Source organism: Lactuca saligna, chromosome 2 (genome assembly GCF_052625555.1).
Source record: "Lactuca saligna cultivar CGN05327 chromosome 2, ASM5262555v1, whole genome shotgun sequence".
In the NCBI taxonomy this organism is placed as follows: Eukaryota; Viridiplantae; Streptophyta; class Magnoliopsida; order Asterales; family Asteraceae; genus Lactuca; species Lactuca saligna.
In genome coordinates, this window is record NC_136418.1 from 24,493,423 (window position 1) to 24,512,329 (window position 18,907).

Here is an 18,907-nt window from a genome sequence, read left to right on the forward strand (position 1 = left end):
TTAAAGGTTGGTTCATCATAGCTCTAGAAATTATCCATTTAACAAAAGGCACGCACAAAAGAGTCGCAAAGAAGATTTTGAAGGAAATAGATTTTGTAAGTTCTGCAAAAGAATTGGTTTTCATTATAAAGGAATTGTCCTTATGATAAATGAGATTAAAATTTATTTGTTGTTATTACAATAAGTTTTGAATTGATTTTGCGTTATTTTTTATTTGAGTGTTTTGCAATAAGGTTTCGATTGTAGCTTCATTTGTAACAACGTTTTATAATAATTTTATGAATGTTATTAAATAAGTTTATGATAGCGTTTGTTTTTTTATGTTAATATGCTCCTCCTTTATTTTTTATTTTATCTGAAATATTTGTAAATTGATGGAAATGATAAAATTATGTTGTTAAAGCAATACAACATATAACACTTTTTATATTTTGTGTCTTTAATTTTTTTTATTGTATGTTGTTATTATCATAGATTCATATATGTTGTACATATGAAATTGAAATAGTAAAACATTACATTATCCATAATAAATATTAAAATAAACTTCAAACGTTACAAAGTTTTAATCCTAATATTATTTATATAGAGAAGCATAAGTACATGCAAAACTAAAATTCAAAATAAAGTTATTATTGTTTTTTGAAAGGCTTAAGCACTTTTGAAGGATTTATTGGGCAGTTTCTTTGATCATGGTTGACTAATTGCTTGCATCCGTTGCATATACGTTTTGGTTTAAGAGACTTAGCTATTGCTTTTTCCGCAACACTTTTGATTTGATTCCTCTTTCCACTTCCTTTTGTTTTTATCCCACTAAGTACTTTGATTTTCACATCAATTGAAATTTGAGCTCCAATGATATTTTCAACAACTTCCTTTATTGGATTTGAACTTGATTTAGAAGCAACATCCTTTCCACAATTTACACTTAATTCTTGAAGAGAATTCACCAATTCTTGTAATTTTTCCTTGTCATGAATAACTGGATCAATGCATTTCTCATAAAATGAAGAAGCATCCTGCAAGAGATTCGAAATATATGTATTGCACACTCGCCATTTTTGGTTTATCTTTTGAAAACCAATATCCACCATGTTCTTTCTCCATCTATCCAAAATGTATTTATTAGGTATCTTGAAAATGTCATAATTTATTAGAACTCTAAAAGCATGACTACAAAGGATTACAAAAAATCTGAAATGCAAACATTCATATTCAATTGTTTGATCTTGTGCATCGAAAGATAGCTGAAAGATAATAATAATATTTAATTAGACAAATATTATTAGAAAGTCAAAATAATTGTAAATTAAGATAATTAATAAATAGCATATACATTAACCTTAAATTCTGGTCTTTTGCTCGACTTAATTTCTTTGTAAACGATTATGCATTCTTGATAGCCATCAACAAAGATAGAACTCTTTTGAAAAAACTGATAAAATGCCTATTTTATCTGTTTCTGCACTTTAAGGAATGCTTCTCGTGTGTATACCAATGATGTATGTTTTTCAATCTTCAAAGGATCAAGTGCAAATAAAAGTTGTGAAGAAGTATCTCTTGATGCAATATCCAATCATTTTTGCTCATGACGTTGCTTCGAAAGTGCAGTGTCAAAATTGAACATAAAGTTCACAAGTAAGTTTGTTGGACTGGAGAAAACATTGAAAAATGAATTTGAATTTTCAGACCGAGATGTAGTCTTCATAAGTCCACACATAGGTATCTCTAAAATATGAAGGAATCCATTTGTCTCTCTTGTTGATCATATCATAACCATTTGTTATCCTTCAAATGAAATTCATTCAACATCATATATCACTTATTCTCAAATTCTGATGGTTTAATATTCATATTCCAAACGAGTTGATTTATGCGTTTCTTGAAATCTGAATGTGAAACTACATCAGGTTCAATCTGTCATTTAAAATGTTTTTATATTAGTATTTTTACATAAGATATATTTAATTGAATAAATAAACCAATTTATTACCTTTGAAGGCATTTTTGACATTATGTGCCACATACATAATCTGTGAGTACATCCTTGAAGCACCTCTGATATGGAAGAATTTAATGATGGATCCATATCTGTCAAAATCATTTTTGGTTTCTTCTTTTGTGATGACAAAAAAGCTTCTAATAACCAAGAGTATGATTCAATTGTTTCATCTGATATTATTCCTGCTCCAACATTGATTGTCTTTTCATGGTTGTTAATAGCAGTGAAAGGAACAAATATCATATTGTACCTGAAAATATTTATAAAATATATCAATTATTGTATAATATAATGTAAGAAATATACTTTTACCTGTTTGTTCTATATGTTGCATCCATTGAAATAACATCAGAAAACTTGGAGTAGTTTTCTTTTCATGTTTAATCAACCCAAAACATAGCACTTAGTTGCTCATCATTTAACTTATATTCAAAATGGAAATTTTGATAATTATCTCTACGAATAATCAACTGGTCTAAAACACATTGAGCATCATTTGGTCCAACAATATTGGTATAATCTCTCCAAAATTTTTTGAAATCCTTATTTGTTGTTGGCAAATTATCATATCCTCATTTTAATGATGTTCGTATCTTGTGTGCTTTAGTGTCACCAATGTTGATAGTTGAAGCTTTAACAATAAGTTCATGATCAAAAATACTAAATCGATGATTAGGAGAACATATGCTTTCTTCATTAAATTCAGTAAGTGGATGGTTGTGTGCTTCTTCAAATGCATATACAATGAGAGTATTTGTTGCATGATTTCTATCAAAACCAATCATAGCCATATATCCTGTAACTTTAGAATATGATTTTCTTTCCTGCTTTTTCAATCTTTTGGATGTAAGAGTATCAATGGATTTTTTTCCTTGGTTGTCCATATCTGTTGCATCTTACATGTTTTTTTCTTAGACTGAAGTCACCATATGATGTTGTTCCTAATTAAATTCCAAGACCAGCAGATTTTCCATAATTTCTATACATTTCAATTCCTTCGTCTACACTTGACACAATTTGTCCTTTTTTAGGAATCAAATCTGTTTGATTTTTTTTTGAATATACATATCTTCTTGATTTACGTAAGATGTTCCTGTCAAATTTTCAAAAAGCTTAATATTGAAGTATGTTTATATATAAATATATCAATTTAATATAAAGTATGAAAACCTGCATTTATGATTTTCCTTTACTGTCGAAGTTGAAGTTCCATTTGAAGAATGATTGAAAGATTCAGTTATTTCATTAAACAGATATTAGTATTTTAAAATATAGCGTAGTAATCTATTTCAAATATAAATATTGAATTTTAACATCAAAAATATAGTAATTATAATCATTGAAAACTTGCCTTTATCACCATCATTAATAGCTAAATCACTGAAAGATTCATTTTCTTCACGATTTAAATCAGAAGAACAATTCTTTTCAAATTCTTTTGTAGACATCTCTTCAATTCGAATTTGTAATCAAATGAAGAGTTAATTGCATGAAGATTATTGCATCGTTCATAAAGAGAATGAAGAAGTTAATGTTAATTTAATATTGCAGTTTATGTTTACGGTTATTAATTTGAAGAATCGGTTAAATTTCGTTTTTATATAAATTACCTTCTTACCCTTTATTAATAATTTAAATAAAACAAAATGAATAAAACATGAATAATGATGTGGCATGTTCTTATTGGTTCTCGCATTTTCACTATTCTTTGCATTTTGCATGAGCCTTCCCATATATATATATATATATATATATATATATATATATATATATATATATATATATATATATATATATATACACGCTTAAGGTGGTTCCATAATTTTAGGAACTGGAATTGGAACCGCTTAAGGCGGTTTTGATTCCTGGACCGCAGTTTCGATTCGGTTCTGGTACCGAAAGCGGATACCCGGTTTCGATGTTCATCATTACTCCCTCTCTTTCTCTCTCTCCCAGGGGGTGTTTGGGATTGCTTTTGAACATCAAAAATACTTTTTGCAATGAACTATTTAAAATGTGTTTGGATTAGCAAAATGACTTTTGGTGTAACTTTTATATGTAAAGTCACAAAAAGTTATAAAAAAAATCACGTTTTTTGTGACTTTTTGAAACCCCTCATTTTCCTCACAAAAAGTCATTTTAAAAAGAACTTTTCTATTACCCAAACATATTTTGGTTTTTTGAAAAAATTAAAAGTCATTCTAAAAACAATGTCAAACACCTTGTGTCACAAAGCATAATAACCACACATGCAAGTGAGTATTCTCAATCCAAGCCTCATCTAATGGAGAACTTTATATCCAATTAAAATATCAAGATAAAAATTTGGAAAAATGATGATTATATATATATATATATATATATATATATATATATATATATATATATATATATATATATATATATATATATATATATATATCGTTTTTCTATACAAATAAAAGATGATTGTTTTTTAAACTTGTAAAACAGTAAAAAAGAATTAAACTATAATTCAAATAAATAAATAAATAAATAATAAATTAACATATTTGATTCAAGAGTGAGGTCTTCCCTGAGGTACAAGGGATGGATGAACCGATTTGAATTACAATAGAAACCCTCGCAAAAGCAACAATAGCAGATGAATCATCACTAGGAGAAGAAACTCTCCAACCAGCAACAACATGGTTCTCGGTTTTCAATCAAAACCCCTCAATAGCCTTCGAACCAATAAACCCTCTACAGCCCTCTAATTCCAACGCTCCAGGCTGGCTCAGCAACACCAGCTTCACCGCCGACATCTCTACCATCAACGATGTCGTATCTACTCGCTACTATCAGTACACCGAACCCAACGACGACGAAGAAGAAGAAACAACAGTAGAAGTAGAGGAAAGGTGGCCGAAGGCTCGTTACAATTTGGTGGACTCTTCGGCATCAGATCAGGACATTGACAGGAATAACCGCAACAGTAATAACAAGGAGAAACGGAAACAAAGAAAGACAAAGAAAGGAACGACAAACAGTGGTTACGAATATGGATATTCTTCAAGGAAACAAAATATTCAATCTTGGGCATATAATGCCACCACTTCATCTACAAACAAGGAATATTACTTCGCTTCTCGCGGTGATCGTGATAATTTGGCTTTTGGCTCTCTTTTACAGGTAAAACCTACTGATATGCAATTGAATTAACATGGGGGAAACCACCCGTAATAACAAACTCATTGTTTCCCCCCTTTTTGAAATTAGAATTGATATATTGTAAAAACTCAACATTATGGTTTCTCAATTTGACGAAATGACTACACCTTATTTATTGAAATCTATTCCTCCCTTTTCTTGTTGATTGTTTTGGAATGGGATTGCATATATGATTTATATTGCAACATCCTGATTTTAAAATGGTTTTTACTACAATGTAGAATGGATGTTACTCGATATAAACTCTTCCATGGAACCAAGTCTTCTGGATTTAACTCCAATGTATACCATTCTTAAACCACGAGGATTTGGGGGTTTGATGGAGATAATGATGTAAATTCATTAGATGCTAAGCTTAGATACGAAGGTCGTAACTAGCCTGCTAAGTATGCTGCATTGGAGCACCATAAGAACTTTAAACGCCTTAGAATCATTGCCCCTAAAGACTCCACCCCAGAACTTGGTACAGATTTTGTACCACTTTCAGATGAGTTGACTTCTTCCAATGGTCAAGATTCTTCATTGGTTGAAGAATCATGGGAAGATGAGGTGTTACGAAAGACTAAAGAGTTCAATATAATGACTAGGGAGCATCCATATAATGAGAAATTTTGGTTAGAATTTGCTAACTTTCAAGATAAGGTTGAAAGTAGGCAACCACAAAGAGGTGCTAGATTACAAACATCGGAGAAGAAGATTAGCATATTGGAAAGGGCAATTGAGGTCAATCCTAATAATGAAGAACTGCTTCTTGCACTTATGAATGCGTATCCTATAAGGGATAATAATGATGTGTTGATTGGTAGATGGGAGAAGCTATTATGCATCATTCTGGAAGCTATAAACTTTGGAGGGAGTTTTTAAGAATTGTTCAAGGGGATTTTTCAAAATTTAAGGTTTCTAAAGTGAGGAAGATGTATGACTCTACTTTAGGTAAAATCCACTATCTAACTCTTTTAAGTTCCTATCTGTAGATTCTTAATACATGATGTGATATGATTACATTTTGATGTTTTGTAGGATCGACGAAAAGAAAGGAAGCTTAAAGGAATAGTGAGCTAAGTCTTATCACGAAGAAATGGATTTTGATCGCATGATTCGAAGATCAGATTTGTGAGCTGTTGTTTAAGAGTTAGGATAGATTGCTTAGAAATGTTTAGTAACATAGTTTTCATTTGTAATTGCATTGTAAGGACAAGTTTTTTTCCCCGCACTTTTATAAATAAAATAAATTTTGTTTTGTCTTATTTATCATTGCAATGACATTTGTGAAAATTGATGGTTGTATGTTTCTATTGATAGCAATATTGAAAAGGATGTGATTCTTAGTTATGTTATTTGTGGTAGTGTCAAAATTTACCAAATAAGGAAAGATTGTCATCACACAAGTTTCAATTAGACAGAAACTTGGAATCATGCAACTGGTATTGTGTGATGAATGAGAACCTTCGTATTTGGGAAATTTAGACTAACTCCTTGTTCACATAAGTATGTGAGTCAAGTGAAGGAATAGGAGATCTAGTACGCATTGTTATGCACTAGGTCAAGTCCACCGCAAAGAACGATAAGAATATTCATCATGATTTGCTAAAAGTTTAGTAAATATGGTTATGCTTACAAGATTAAGTATAATTCTAATACCTTGAAAAGTTTCAATGTATAGCAGAACGAATAAGAAGAGTCAATTAGGCAGAAAGATAAAAGGTTTCTCCAATCTAAAAGGAAGGGAGAGTACTTAAGTAGCGTGTTTTATGATTAACTTATGATTATGAAATCGTGACGAAATTGATCCTCTAATAACACCTTAGTGCACTAGTGTGGCTAAGAAGAGGAATCAGAAATTATTGCATGGTTAAATCAAAAGGTGAATCATACTTCGTTCAAAAATCAAGTCTTAGAGTCGTACTCCAAGATTATGATTTGAGTGACATCATCTTAAGAAGTTTTATAACACTCATCAAATGCAGAGTAGAAAAGGTTCTTACTTTTGTACATTTGAAATTGGTAAGTTGTGATGTCTTGGATAAGACAAAGATCAACTAAGACCAATTGCGTGAAGTGTTTGTCTTGATAAGAATCTGCACTAACTCTTGAATATTTGTTTGTCAAGAAATGTTTCTTGACAAGAGAATCTTATATGTCAAGAGCTTAGTGGGAGTCTAAATGATCTTGAAAAGTTTCAAGAACTAATCAAGAATAAACTTATTGTTAAACACTAGCACACGACTTGAGACTATCGTGTTGACACATTCTTGTTTCTGTGCCCATTCCATTTAAAGTTGACTAGGCATGTGAGACCTATGAGTTCTCATTTGAATGCATAAAGGCTAATCACCTTAATCAATGAAAGCTCATTGATTTGTATGGGTGATCTGCTCAACAACTTGGAAGACATGGTAGGCCCTTGTGCTGCCAGGCGACAAGAAATTAAGATTGAACAAATTTAGTCCATATGAGTTTGGATTTGCCACAAACATTGTCTTGTGATAATGATTATGAGAAATTCACATGGATAAGAATGTATACACCATAAAATCTAAGTGGTAAGGTTTCTCTCCACTTCATGAAAATGATTGTGAGGAAACGCTTTCACTAAGAAAGATTTTAAGGAGTTATATGTTGTGTAAATTGCATTCTCAAATTTGATTATGACTACGCCATCCCTCTTCATAGTTCGAATTGTGAGAAATGGAAAATAGTCTAAACACTTGGGACTTGCTGTTGTGAGTTCTGAAATAGTTTAGACACACATATGAGCTTTCTAATGAAAGATGTGTGGGTTTGAGAAGCTAAGATAAAGGCTTATCGAAGCTTCTCATATCAGAAATATAAACTTCAGTTAAGGAAGTCAATAAGTATTGATTTCTAGAAGTCCAACTGATTTATGAATACATGTCAAAGCTAGTGGGAGCATAAGTTTTATGTTGGTAAATATATAATGATCATGATAGTGGGAGCATGATTATTATGTTGCAAGTTAACAATATTAATTATAGAAAACAAATGTTTCATTTTGCAAAGTTGTAGAGGTTAAAAAGTTGTTTTGCTATAATTAAGGGAGAGAAATTTATACTTCATTTCAAATCTAAAAGCTTAGATCGAGAAATTTTAATCAAATTTAGTCAAATGACATATATGAATGTTGTGTTGAAAAGATTCAACATAATGAAATTCTATATTTGGAAATATTATAGCAAGAGACTGGTAAAGTATCATGTCTTTATGTAATACATTGTGAATCATATCCCATGCGCTTCGGGTATAGGATTGATGCATATGATGTAATATTCGACTTTTCTATCTTTTCCAAATGCATAGGGCATTAACAAGAATCGGATATGACTAAAGTAAGTTAAATGACTGTCAAGTACAATCTAAGGTTCGCCAAGGATTGGTCATGTCACAACTAGAAATTTTTGGTGCCTTGTAACTACAACACTTATGTCAATTATGAATCAAAAACATGAAAGCATGCATGACGCTTACTCTATGACAACAAAATTTCACTCAAACACTTCATACATGCACTACAAATAGTCAACAAATAATTGGAAACCCCAGAAGTCCTTGTTTAAGTCCATTTTGGACTATACTTCCTTATTGGGCCCAATGGACCAATAAGCTTCCAATTGGAATATCATGGGCTTAGACCTCTTAAATGGGCTCTAATTGGACCCACTTTCATTTATTTCAATCTTTTGGGCCATATTGGGCCTAGAATGAAGGAAATTATTTAAATGCACCATATTGGTTCATAATTAACCTAATTTAGCCCTAATAGGTTATAAAAATCATATTTATATTTATTTGGGCCAAACATCACTTAACATAACCATGAAATAGGCTTAAGCATACAAGGCCCAATCCTTTGCTTTTTCCCTCTCCAAATCTCGGCCCAAGCCTAAATAAAGGGAGGAGTTGACTTTTCCTATGCCACCTCACAATTGCCTAAAGGATTTCTATGCAAAAATAACCCATACATCCATGCATTTCCCATATTTCCATGCAAGCACTCTCTTCTCTCCCCTCTCTTTTGCTCTCATCCGAACACAACACACACACTCACAAAAATTCACTCCATTCTCTCTAAGTCTTCAAGAACATCTTCTCACTTCTTCTTTAAAACTTTCGAGATTTAGAAGGCTTTCAAGGATATTCTCCACAAAATCTAGCTAATCTAGCTACTTCTTTTCATCAAAAATCATCTCTTAATCCACTCAAGTTCATGATCTTGCATCTTAGAACCCACTAAGTTCGAGATCTATCCAAGGAACTTGCTAGGGCTGAAAATAGCACCAAACTTCTCCAAATCTTCTTCAAAACCGATCCACAACTCAAGGTGAGTTTCATACCCCCTTCTTTTCTGTTTTTATGAGTTTTTATGGGGGAGAATACAAGTAAATGTGTAGATCTATGTGTAAATGTATGCTATGTGTGATTTGATGCATGTATGTGTGTGATATCATGTGTTTGTGATGAATATGTTATCCAAAAAGTGTGTAAAAACCGAGATCTAAAACATGAGGAAGGAAATAAACATAACTTAAACTATTTTACACTAATCAAGTCAAGAAAAATAGTTTATATGGTTAGGATGAACATACTTGAACACAAAACCCATTTTTGGGCTTAAATTGTCAAAAAAAAACAAAACTTAGGGTCCAAACCGACAAATTATAGTTTCTGGAGGGTCAAAAAGGGTCCAAAAAGTTTCTATAATAATTTTTCTGAACAACAACATTTTTGAGGGGCTTAAAATGTAAATTTTGAATTTAACGGGCGAAATTTGGGCTTTTCGGCCCAATAAGCCTTAAAATGCGAGATTTCTAAGTTTGAGGGGCTGAAAATGCAACTTTCTGTAAAAAAGGGGATTTGAAGTGTATTAAAACTATTTCCCTGGTCAAAAATGCTTTTCAAATTCAAAAATGATCAAAAATGTAAAAATCTTCAATTTTGGGCCAAAACTGTAAAAGTTGCGAAATTGTGGGTTTTAACCGAGAAAACATCATTCTGGAAGGATTAAAGCTGTTTACAAAATAAATTTGCGCTAAAAATGTATTTTCAACAAGTCTATGATACAAATGTGTCAAAATAATGTTTTAAGGACTAAAATGAAATTATTTTATATAAAGGACTAAAAGTGCTATTTTTATAAAAGAAAGGTTGTGGAAAGGTGAAAATCCTACTTTTAAACAAATTAATTCATTTAGACAAAATACAATACCCACGACTACCGATGAAACGTAAAAACAAATACACTCTCAACAACCAATATCGTTACAAAACGAATTGATTCGGTCTCAAATCAATAACAAAACAAAAATCAATAAACCATAGTATTTCAATAAACACACGATAACTATGAGGAGTCAACATTCAAACATTGGGCTTGAAAGTTTCAAATCGTGCTTGTTGGGCCTTGCTAGCCCAATAACATGATCTTTGGGCCCGAGGGGAACGCACTTACATGTTAACGGGCCTTCTATGACCCAATTTCATGTAAAAGGACTTTTAATATCTCTATTGTGCTATTGGGACCTAATGGTCCATCAGTACTACTAGTGAGGTCGAGAAGTCAAATACGAGTTGGGCCAAGTGCCTTTCGCATTCCCAATAGCCTTGAATAACTTATGGAAATGAAGGGGGCTTCGTACCCTCCTTTCTCCTCGGTTGACCGGCTTATGAGAATTCGAGTAATCAGATTTGTGGCGTTAATCAAGAGGAGTCAGGGTGGTTGGATTATGTGAGTAGTACGGTCGACGCCTTAAGGATCGTTCCTAATTTGTAGTTATAAACTAGTCGTTTTCATTAATGCGTGATTGTAACAACTCACAAACCTTAATTAATCCAATGTCACCTAGGTAATCAAAAACAATCGTCGTATCGGTATAACAATAAACAAGTCATGTAATTTACATATTGGGAAAACATCGGGTTTTCCCGGGGAGTTCAACATTTTAAACTATGTGACATATACAAAGTTCAACAATTATACATGTTTTCAAAATCGACAAACATATTTATGGATCTTCACACTTTTTATAAACAAATACTCTTTTCAGAAAATATCGGATTTTCTGGGTTTTCAAACTTCACAAAAATCATTTTTCCATAACATTACTTATGAACTCACCAACATTTCATATGTTTACGTTTTTCAAAATAACTTGTATTTTCAGGTAACAGGTAAGCCGAAGAATAAGTACCAAGTTATGTCACGGTGTTTTGCTTAGATTTCCTATCGAACGGTTTATGTTATGAAATTGTAATGACTAAAACAATGTAATAGATGTAAACAATATCAGTTGTACTATTTTAATGCATGGTGATGAATGATGTTATGATTCATGTATAATTATTGTGATGGTATTCAATTTAAGTCACAAGAGCCCTCGGATGTTTCCGCCGTTCGGTTCGGGGTGTGGCAGGTCACTTGTGGGCAGCTGAAGTATAGTAATGAATGGAACATATTGACATTATTATGAATAGATAGGATACTATTTAGAATGTGTTGTCATATGGCAAATATGGAAATGTTTCCATAATGGGAGTTGGATACTAAGGATTTATGTATATTAGAAACTTTTATGCAAGAAGGATGTTCAAAGGAATGTACTTTGAATTTGAGACTTCATGTCTATGGAATTGTCTTGTAACAATCTCCAATAGAACACTTTGTAATATCATTGGCAAAGTCTTTGTGACTTTGGGGCTATGTCATTACAAAAGGATCATTGCATAAAATGTTAGAATCTAACACATAGCAAGAATTTGGTATTCTTACACTTGTGATAAGAATTGGGAATTGTGAAATGAGAATCATTGGAAATTTGTTCAATTGATCTATTTCACAAAGTAATGACCATAGGTAAACATAGTGTGCATGCTTTGAGCATGGGACAACTATTGTTATAATTCAAGTATTAAGTTGATTATCCAAAACATTATACAATGAATAATGTGTAATCGATATGGTGATTAAATAAAAGGGGCTTTATTTATACTCACAAGTTTGAGGCCATATTGGATTCGATTATTCTTGTGTTTCACTTCGCATGTTTTAACTTCCCGAATAATAAGATTATTCAAACCATCCACAGTCGATCATACTTTGGAAGTAGGTATTGAGGCAAGACTGTCATGAATCTGGCTGTAGATTGGCTGAAGCGTTTTAGACATAGCAAAAGTATGTTGCAATGTTCATGAGTACTCCTGAAATAAAGATTTGAGTATTGGATTAAACCCACGCTCACGTGAATCACTTCATGGATTTTATCACATGTGATTGTGAGACGATAATATGTTATATTCTTGAAATGGAGACATGTGAGTTGTAGTTTGCAAGTCGGTTGCACATTGACATATGTAAACGCACCAGTAACTTGGTGTTATAAAGCATATTGTTGTGTGTGATTTGATGAGTAAGTACAAGCGAGCATTTGAGTCGAAGTTTATCCACTACTTTTACCCTAAGAGGGATAAAGATGATATTTGGGGGCCCCTCAATGATTTAGTGATGACACCCTAAGCACTTGGCCAAGCCTGGACTAAGTTGATGTGTTCAATTGTAGTCTGTTGTCAGTCGTCATAAATCGGAAACTGAGAAAAAACACGTAGACAGAGAGAATGATTATAATCCATGTCTCATGTCTATACAATATCTATAATGGAGGAATATATGATCCCTTATCTAAAGGACGTGTTTCTGATAAGATCAGAGTTCGACAAAGGCTTTTGAAAGCTACGATTGCTAATCAGGTTCTGAAGTTGTACATGCAAAATAGTTATTGGACTTATCCAAGTGGGATACTGTTGGATTAGGTGTCTAAGCCCATAACTATTTTGGTATGTACTTGACCCGATTATGAGCATGGTCCTTTTGGGTTGCCTTCACCTTAGCAACTGATAGGTTGAATTATGGAGAAAGAGGATTAATTGTGATTTATTAATATATTATGTGAATAATATATTAAAAGAGAAATCATATGGTTTAATTAATATTGATCAAGTATTAATTTAAAATTATTTTTGTGGTCAAAATAGATTAATTAAATCAAGGGGACTGATACTATAATTATAAGATGCTTACAAAGTTAGGCTTAGGATCCATAAGGAAGCAATGGACGAATTCTATATGGGAGTCCATATAGAAATCGTCCAAGGGGCCTTCTGGAAGGATCCTTTGGGTTGCTTAAGGACTAAGCAACTGGATTTGGGTTTTGACTGAAACCCTAATTGCTCAGCTATATAAGGAACCCTTAGGTATGTCAAAATCGGCCACTAGAATCCCTAGAAGGATTCCATAGCCAATTTTGAGCCTCTCTTCACTCTCTTGTTCTTCCTTGTTGCTAGTGGTGTTTGTGACTCCATTAGAGGAGCAACATTTACGGCACTAAGCTTTCAAAGGTCAAGGAGTTCTTTTTATTACTACATAACAAGTTGAGGTAATCATTTTAACTTGTTTATTATGTCCATTTCAAAATAAGCATGCTAGATTAGGGTTTATTGCTTTGGTATTCAATGGTGTATGTTCAATTTAGAAAAACCTAGATCAAAGCAATTAGGGTTGCATGTACACCATAGGAATGATGTTATGCTCTTAACTGATCAGATTCGATCATGAAAAGGAAGTTATACTTCCAAATGATAGAGATGAATGGAGAACATTGAGGTTTCAAGACTTCAAGAAAGTAAATGAATACAACTCAGCTTTGTTCAAAATATGCTCACAACTCAAGTACTGTGGACAAGAAGTTACTGTGACAACCCGAAATTTTCTCTTGTGCAAACCATTTAGAAATAAATCAATTCGGATTTATTTCTGTTCACGTTAGTATTATTTTGGGTCTAACGGAATATTCTAAGCTCAGTTCAATCGAGTTTTGGATGTTGGGTTTTGAGCATTCTAACACTCCTAAGTGTACATGCAACCCTAAATACATTGAATCTATGTTTTCTCTATTATACATGAAAATATGAACTTTCCAAGGTATTCATCCTAACTAGCATAATAACATTGATTCATATGAATATATCAAGTTAGAATTACATACCTTTTTGATGTAGAATGTCTTCATGAAGCTTGAGTGCCTAGTGCCCCAAGTGTGACACCTCAAATGGTTCACACAACACCAAATACACTTGGAATAGATTGAGAGAACATACACACTTCATGAAATCGGCTAGCCCTTTCTATTATCCATAGTGGTCGATTTTCTCCAAGAATAAGATCATTATATAGTTAAGGTTACACCATGTAAACCCTAATTGTCATGGCCTTTCATTTCCATGATCCATGGGTACAAATACACCATGGAGCATCTTATGGGTTTTAGCCCAACTTGACAATCCATGGAGCATTAGACCACTATATAAGTATGGATGATTTACACAATCAACCCATATATTTAATTAGTCTTCTTTTGATCACTTAATTAATCCTAGATTAATTCTTGATCAATACTAATTAAATAATCTTATTAATATATTAGAACTTATAATATATTAACAAACCTTAAGTGTTATTTCTCTCATTATAGTCTATCCAAATGCATGATGCCATGCAACCCAAATGGACCATGTCGGGTCGGGTCAAGTCTTACCAATTATAGTTATGGACTTAGACATTAATCCAACAGTCTCCCACTCAGATAAGTTTAAAACTATTATTGCAAGTATGACTTCAAGAACCGACTGGCAATCATAGCTCCCAAAAGCTTCTGTCGAACTCTGACCTTGTTGATGATCTCTGACCTTTGTTAATGACTTGTCCATTAGATAAGAGATCATATATTCCTCCATTCTAGATATCATATGGACTGAGACATGGATTACAGTCATTATCTTTGTACATTTGTTGTTTCCCGATTTCCAATTTATGACGACTGACTAATTGAACAAATCAAATCAGTCCTAGCCCTTCCGAGCACTTACATTTGTCATCACCAAATCATCAAGGGGACCACAGATATCACTTCTATCCTGAAGGTAAAAGGAATGGATAAACTTCGACTCATATGGCTTCTTCTACTACTTGTTGAATCATACACAAAGGCACGTTTTATAACATCGAGTTACCAATGCATTTTCGTGCAATCAATGTACAACCAAATCATAGGAACAACTCATATCTCTAGGTTTAAAGAATATAAGATATTATTGTCTCATGATCACTCGTGATAAAATCCATGAAGTGATTCCAATGAGCACGGGTTGAATGCAATACTCATAACTTATGAGCACTCATGAGTGTTGTAGCCCTTTGTCCAACATATTAGACCTCTACAAGTTAACCCATGCCAGTCTTGATTCATATCTACTTACAACATATGACCGACTGTGGATGGTTTGAGTAACTTAGTCATTCCGGAAGAATAACCTAGTTTATTCTGGAATTCAAAACATGTAAAACGAAACACAAGAATAACTGAACCTAATATGGTATCAAAACCTATGAACATAAATAAAACACCTTTTATTTATCACCATATGATTACACATTATTCATTGTATACTATTTCAACTATTAACTTTATTCTTGAATTTAAAACAATAGTCATCCCATGCTCCAAGCATGTACACTATGTTTTCTAAACACTAGTCATGCCATACACCAAGTATGCATACTATGTTTATCTATGATCTTTAATTTGTGAATTAGGTCAATTAAACATAACTCCAATGATCCTCTTTTCACAATCCTAAATCCTTACTGCAAATGCAAGAATTCCAAATTCATTCCATTTACTGAAATCTGTTAGATTCTAAACTTATATGCATTGATCCTCTTGCAATGATTATGCACTAAGTCAGAAAGACTTGACAACAACCATTACAGAGCATTCCAAAGGAGATCAGCTCCTTGGAAACATCCTTCTTGCATTAAGTTTCCTAATCTTACACATATTGAATACTTTCTAACTTTGAAACATTTCTAGATTCTATTTTGATTATCACTTCTGAACAAGAGTTGCCTCCTTACAGATTATGTCAATATGGTCCTTCCAGAATTATCACTATACTTCCAACTGTCCTTGAGAAATCAATCTTTGGCAAACCTTAGATTATACTCGACAATTGTTTAATCCTTTTAGTCATATCCAATTATAGACCTTTACCCTTCTTAATGCCCCAGGCATTTGGAAAATTTTAGAAAGGATGAATATAACACATGTAATCGATCCTATATCCAAAGCATATGGAACACGATTCATGATGTCTCACATAAAGACTAAACCATTCTTTTGCTATAACATTTCCATTTCTATTTGCCAAGTTCTCAAAATTCAGATTATGAAAAGGGATGTCGTAATCATAATCGAATTTTAGAACGCAAATAATGGACCCATATACAGAATTTCCTTATGTTGAGCCATTCCAACATGAAATTCATATATATATATATATATATATATATATATATATATATATATATATATATATATATATATATAGGAGTAGGATCAAATGAGAACACCAAAAAGGTTGAGAACGCGAGAACAAAGTATATTTATATGTGATTCCATGTATTCATTTGTGGAAAAATGATAGATTTTTACGCCTTTAATTTCAAATGAAGAGAAAAATTATATTCATGTTGATTGTACATAAAATTTTATCATTTCTCCACAAATGAATACATGGAATCACAAATGAATATACATGTTCTCGCGTTCTCAACCTTTTAGGTGTTCTCATTTGATCCTTTCCCTATATATATATATATATATATATATATATATATATATATATATATATATATATATATATATCCTTGACTAAATACGATTAAAACCTCAATATAAGCTTTTAGATTCGAGATGAAGTATAATTTCCTCTCCCTTAATTATAGCAAAACAACTTTTTCCCAATTGAAACCTTTTGTTTTCTATAATTAACATTGCTAACTTGCAACTATTATCATAATTATCATGCTCCCACTAACATGATGATTATTAGCATAACACTTATGCTCCCACTAGCTTTGATATATACTCAGAAATCAGTTGGACTTCTAGAAATCAATACTTTATTGACTTTCTTACCAAAGTTTAGATTTCTGATACTAGATTGCTTTGATAAAACTTTATCATAATCATACAACTTATCTTAGATAGCTCACAAGTGTCTAAACAATTTTAAGAACTATGAAAACGGATGTCGTAATCATAGTCTTGAATGTTTAAAACTTTGCCACTTCTCACAAGTCCATGTTAGTGTGCCGATAAACCACACACGCTCCACTAATGACTTTGAGAATGCAAATATCACAATTGCTATCTAGCTAAAATCTACTTAGTGAAAGTATTTCCTCACCATCATTTTCATGAATCGGAGAGAAACCTTATGACACTTAGATTTAATGGTGTATGGGTTCTTATCCATGTGAATTGTCAAAACCATAGTCACAAAACAAGGATAATGACAAATCCAAACTCATATGGACTGAACTCAATCTTAATTTCTTGCCACCTGGCAACTTAAGGGCTTGTCATTGCTTCCAAGTTGTTGTGCAACCAATTGAGAACTCTAAGAACTCATATGCAAAGCCAACTTTAATTGGAATGGGTACAGAATATGTCAACACGATAGGTTATAAACCTCAAGTTGTGTGCTAGTGAAGAACTTCAGGTTTTATTCTTGATTAGTTTTTGAGACTTTCAACACCTTTAAGACTCCCACTATCCTATTGACATATAAGTCTTTCTTTTCAGATATTCAAGAGATAGCGTGGATTCTAATCAAGACAGACACTTCACACAATTGGCCTTAGTTGGTATTTGTTTTATCCAAAACATCACAACTTACCAATTTCAATTGTACAAGAGTCAAAAACTTTTACTCTTACATTTGGCATGTGTTTCAAACCTTCTCTAAGACATGTCACTCAAGTTATAATCTTAGAGTATGACTCTAAGACTTGTATTGAAACGAAGTATGACTCATCTTCTTGATTTAACCATTTCAACAATTCAATATTCCTCTTCTTAGTCATAAGAATGCACTAAGATTTCCTTAGATAACTAATTGTGCTATGGTTTCGTAATCATTAAGATGATCACAAAAACTGATACTAAAGTACTCTCCCATCTTTTTAGATTTGAGAAACTTTTATCTTTTTGCCTAAGTTGATTCTTCTTATTCGCTCTGCCATACATTGGAACCTTTTCCAATGTCTCAGAATTACACTTAAGCTTGTAATTATAACCATATTTACTGAGCTTTAGTAAATTATGAAGAATAATCTTATCGATCTTTTTTGGTGGACTTGACCAGTGCACAAGAATGTGTACTCGATCCCTTGGTCCTTCACTTGACTCACATATACATATGAACAAGGAACTAGTCTTAATTTTCTAAAGATGAAAAATTCTCATTCACCATGCTATTTAACTTGCATGATTCCAAGATTCTATCCAACTGAAACTTGGATGATGAGAATCTTTCCTTATTTGGTAAATTTAGACACTACCACAAATGAAAGAATCAATTTCATATTTCCACTCTTGCTCTTAATGGAATCTTATAAGCACCATTTTTTTTCACAAATGCCATTGTAAGGATATTTTAAAAAAAATAAAATCAAAATTTTCCTTTTATTTTAAAAACTTTGCGGAAAAACTTATCCTTACAATCCATATGAAAACTTGTTGTTATCTATTCCTAAGAAATATCTCATAACTCCTAAGAAGTAGCTCAAGAATCCGATCTTCAAAC

General features: G+C 32.3%; 1 protein-coding gene across 1 annotated transcript; it reads right to left on the reverse strand.

The window, feature by feature from the left end:
* Window positions 1-632: 632 nt before the first annotated feature.
* LOC145029603 (protein FAR1-RELATED SEQUENCE 11-like) lies at window positions 633-2,340 on the reverse strand. The gene is made up of 4 exons (XM_078978098.1): window positions 2,315-2,340; window positions 1,994-2,252; window positions 1,864-1,917; window positions 633-1,247 (listed from the first exon to the last, which is right to left on the reverse strand). The coding sequence occupies exons 1-4, from the start codon at window positions 2,338-2,340 to the stop codon at window positions 633-635; spliced, it is 954 nt and encodes a 317-aa protein (XP_078834224.1).
* Window positions 2,341-18,907: the final 16,567 nt, after the last annotated feature.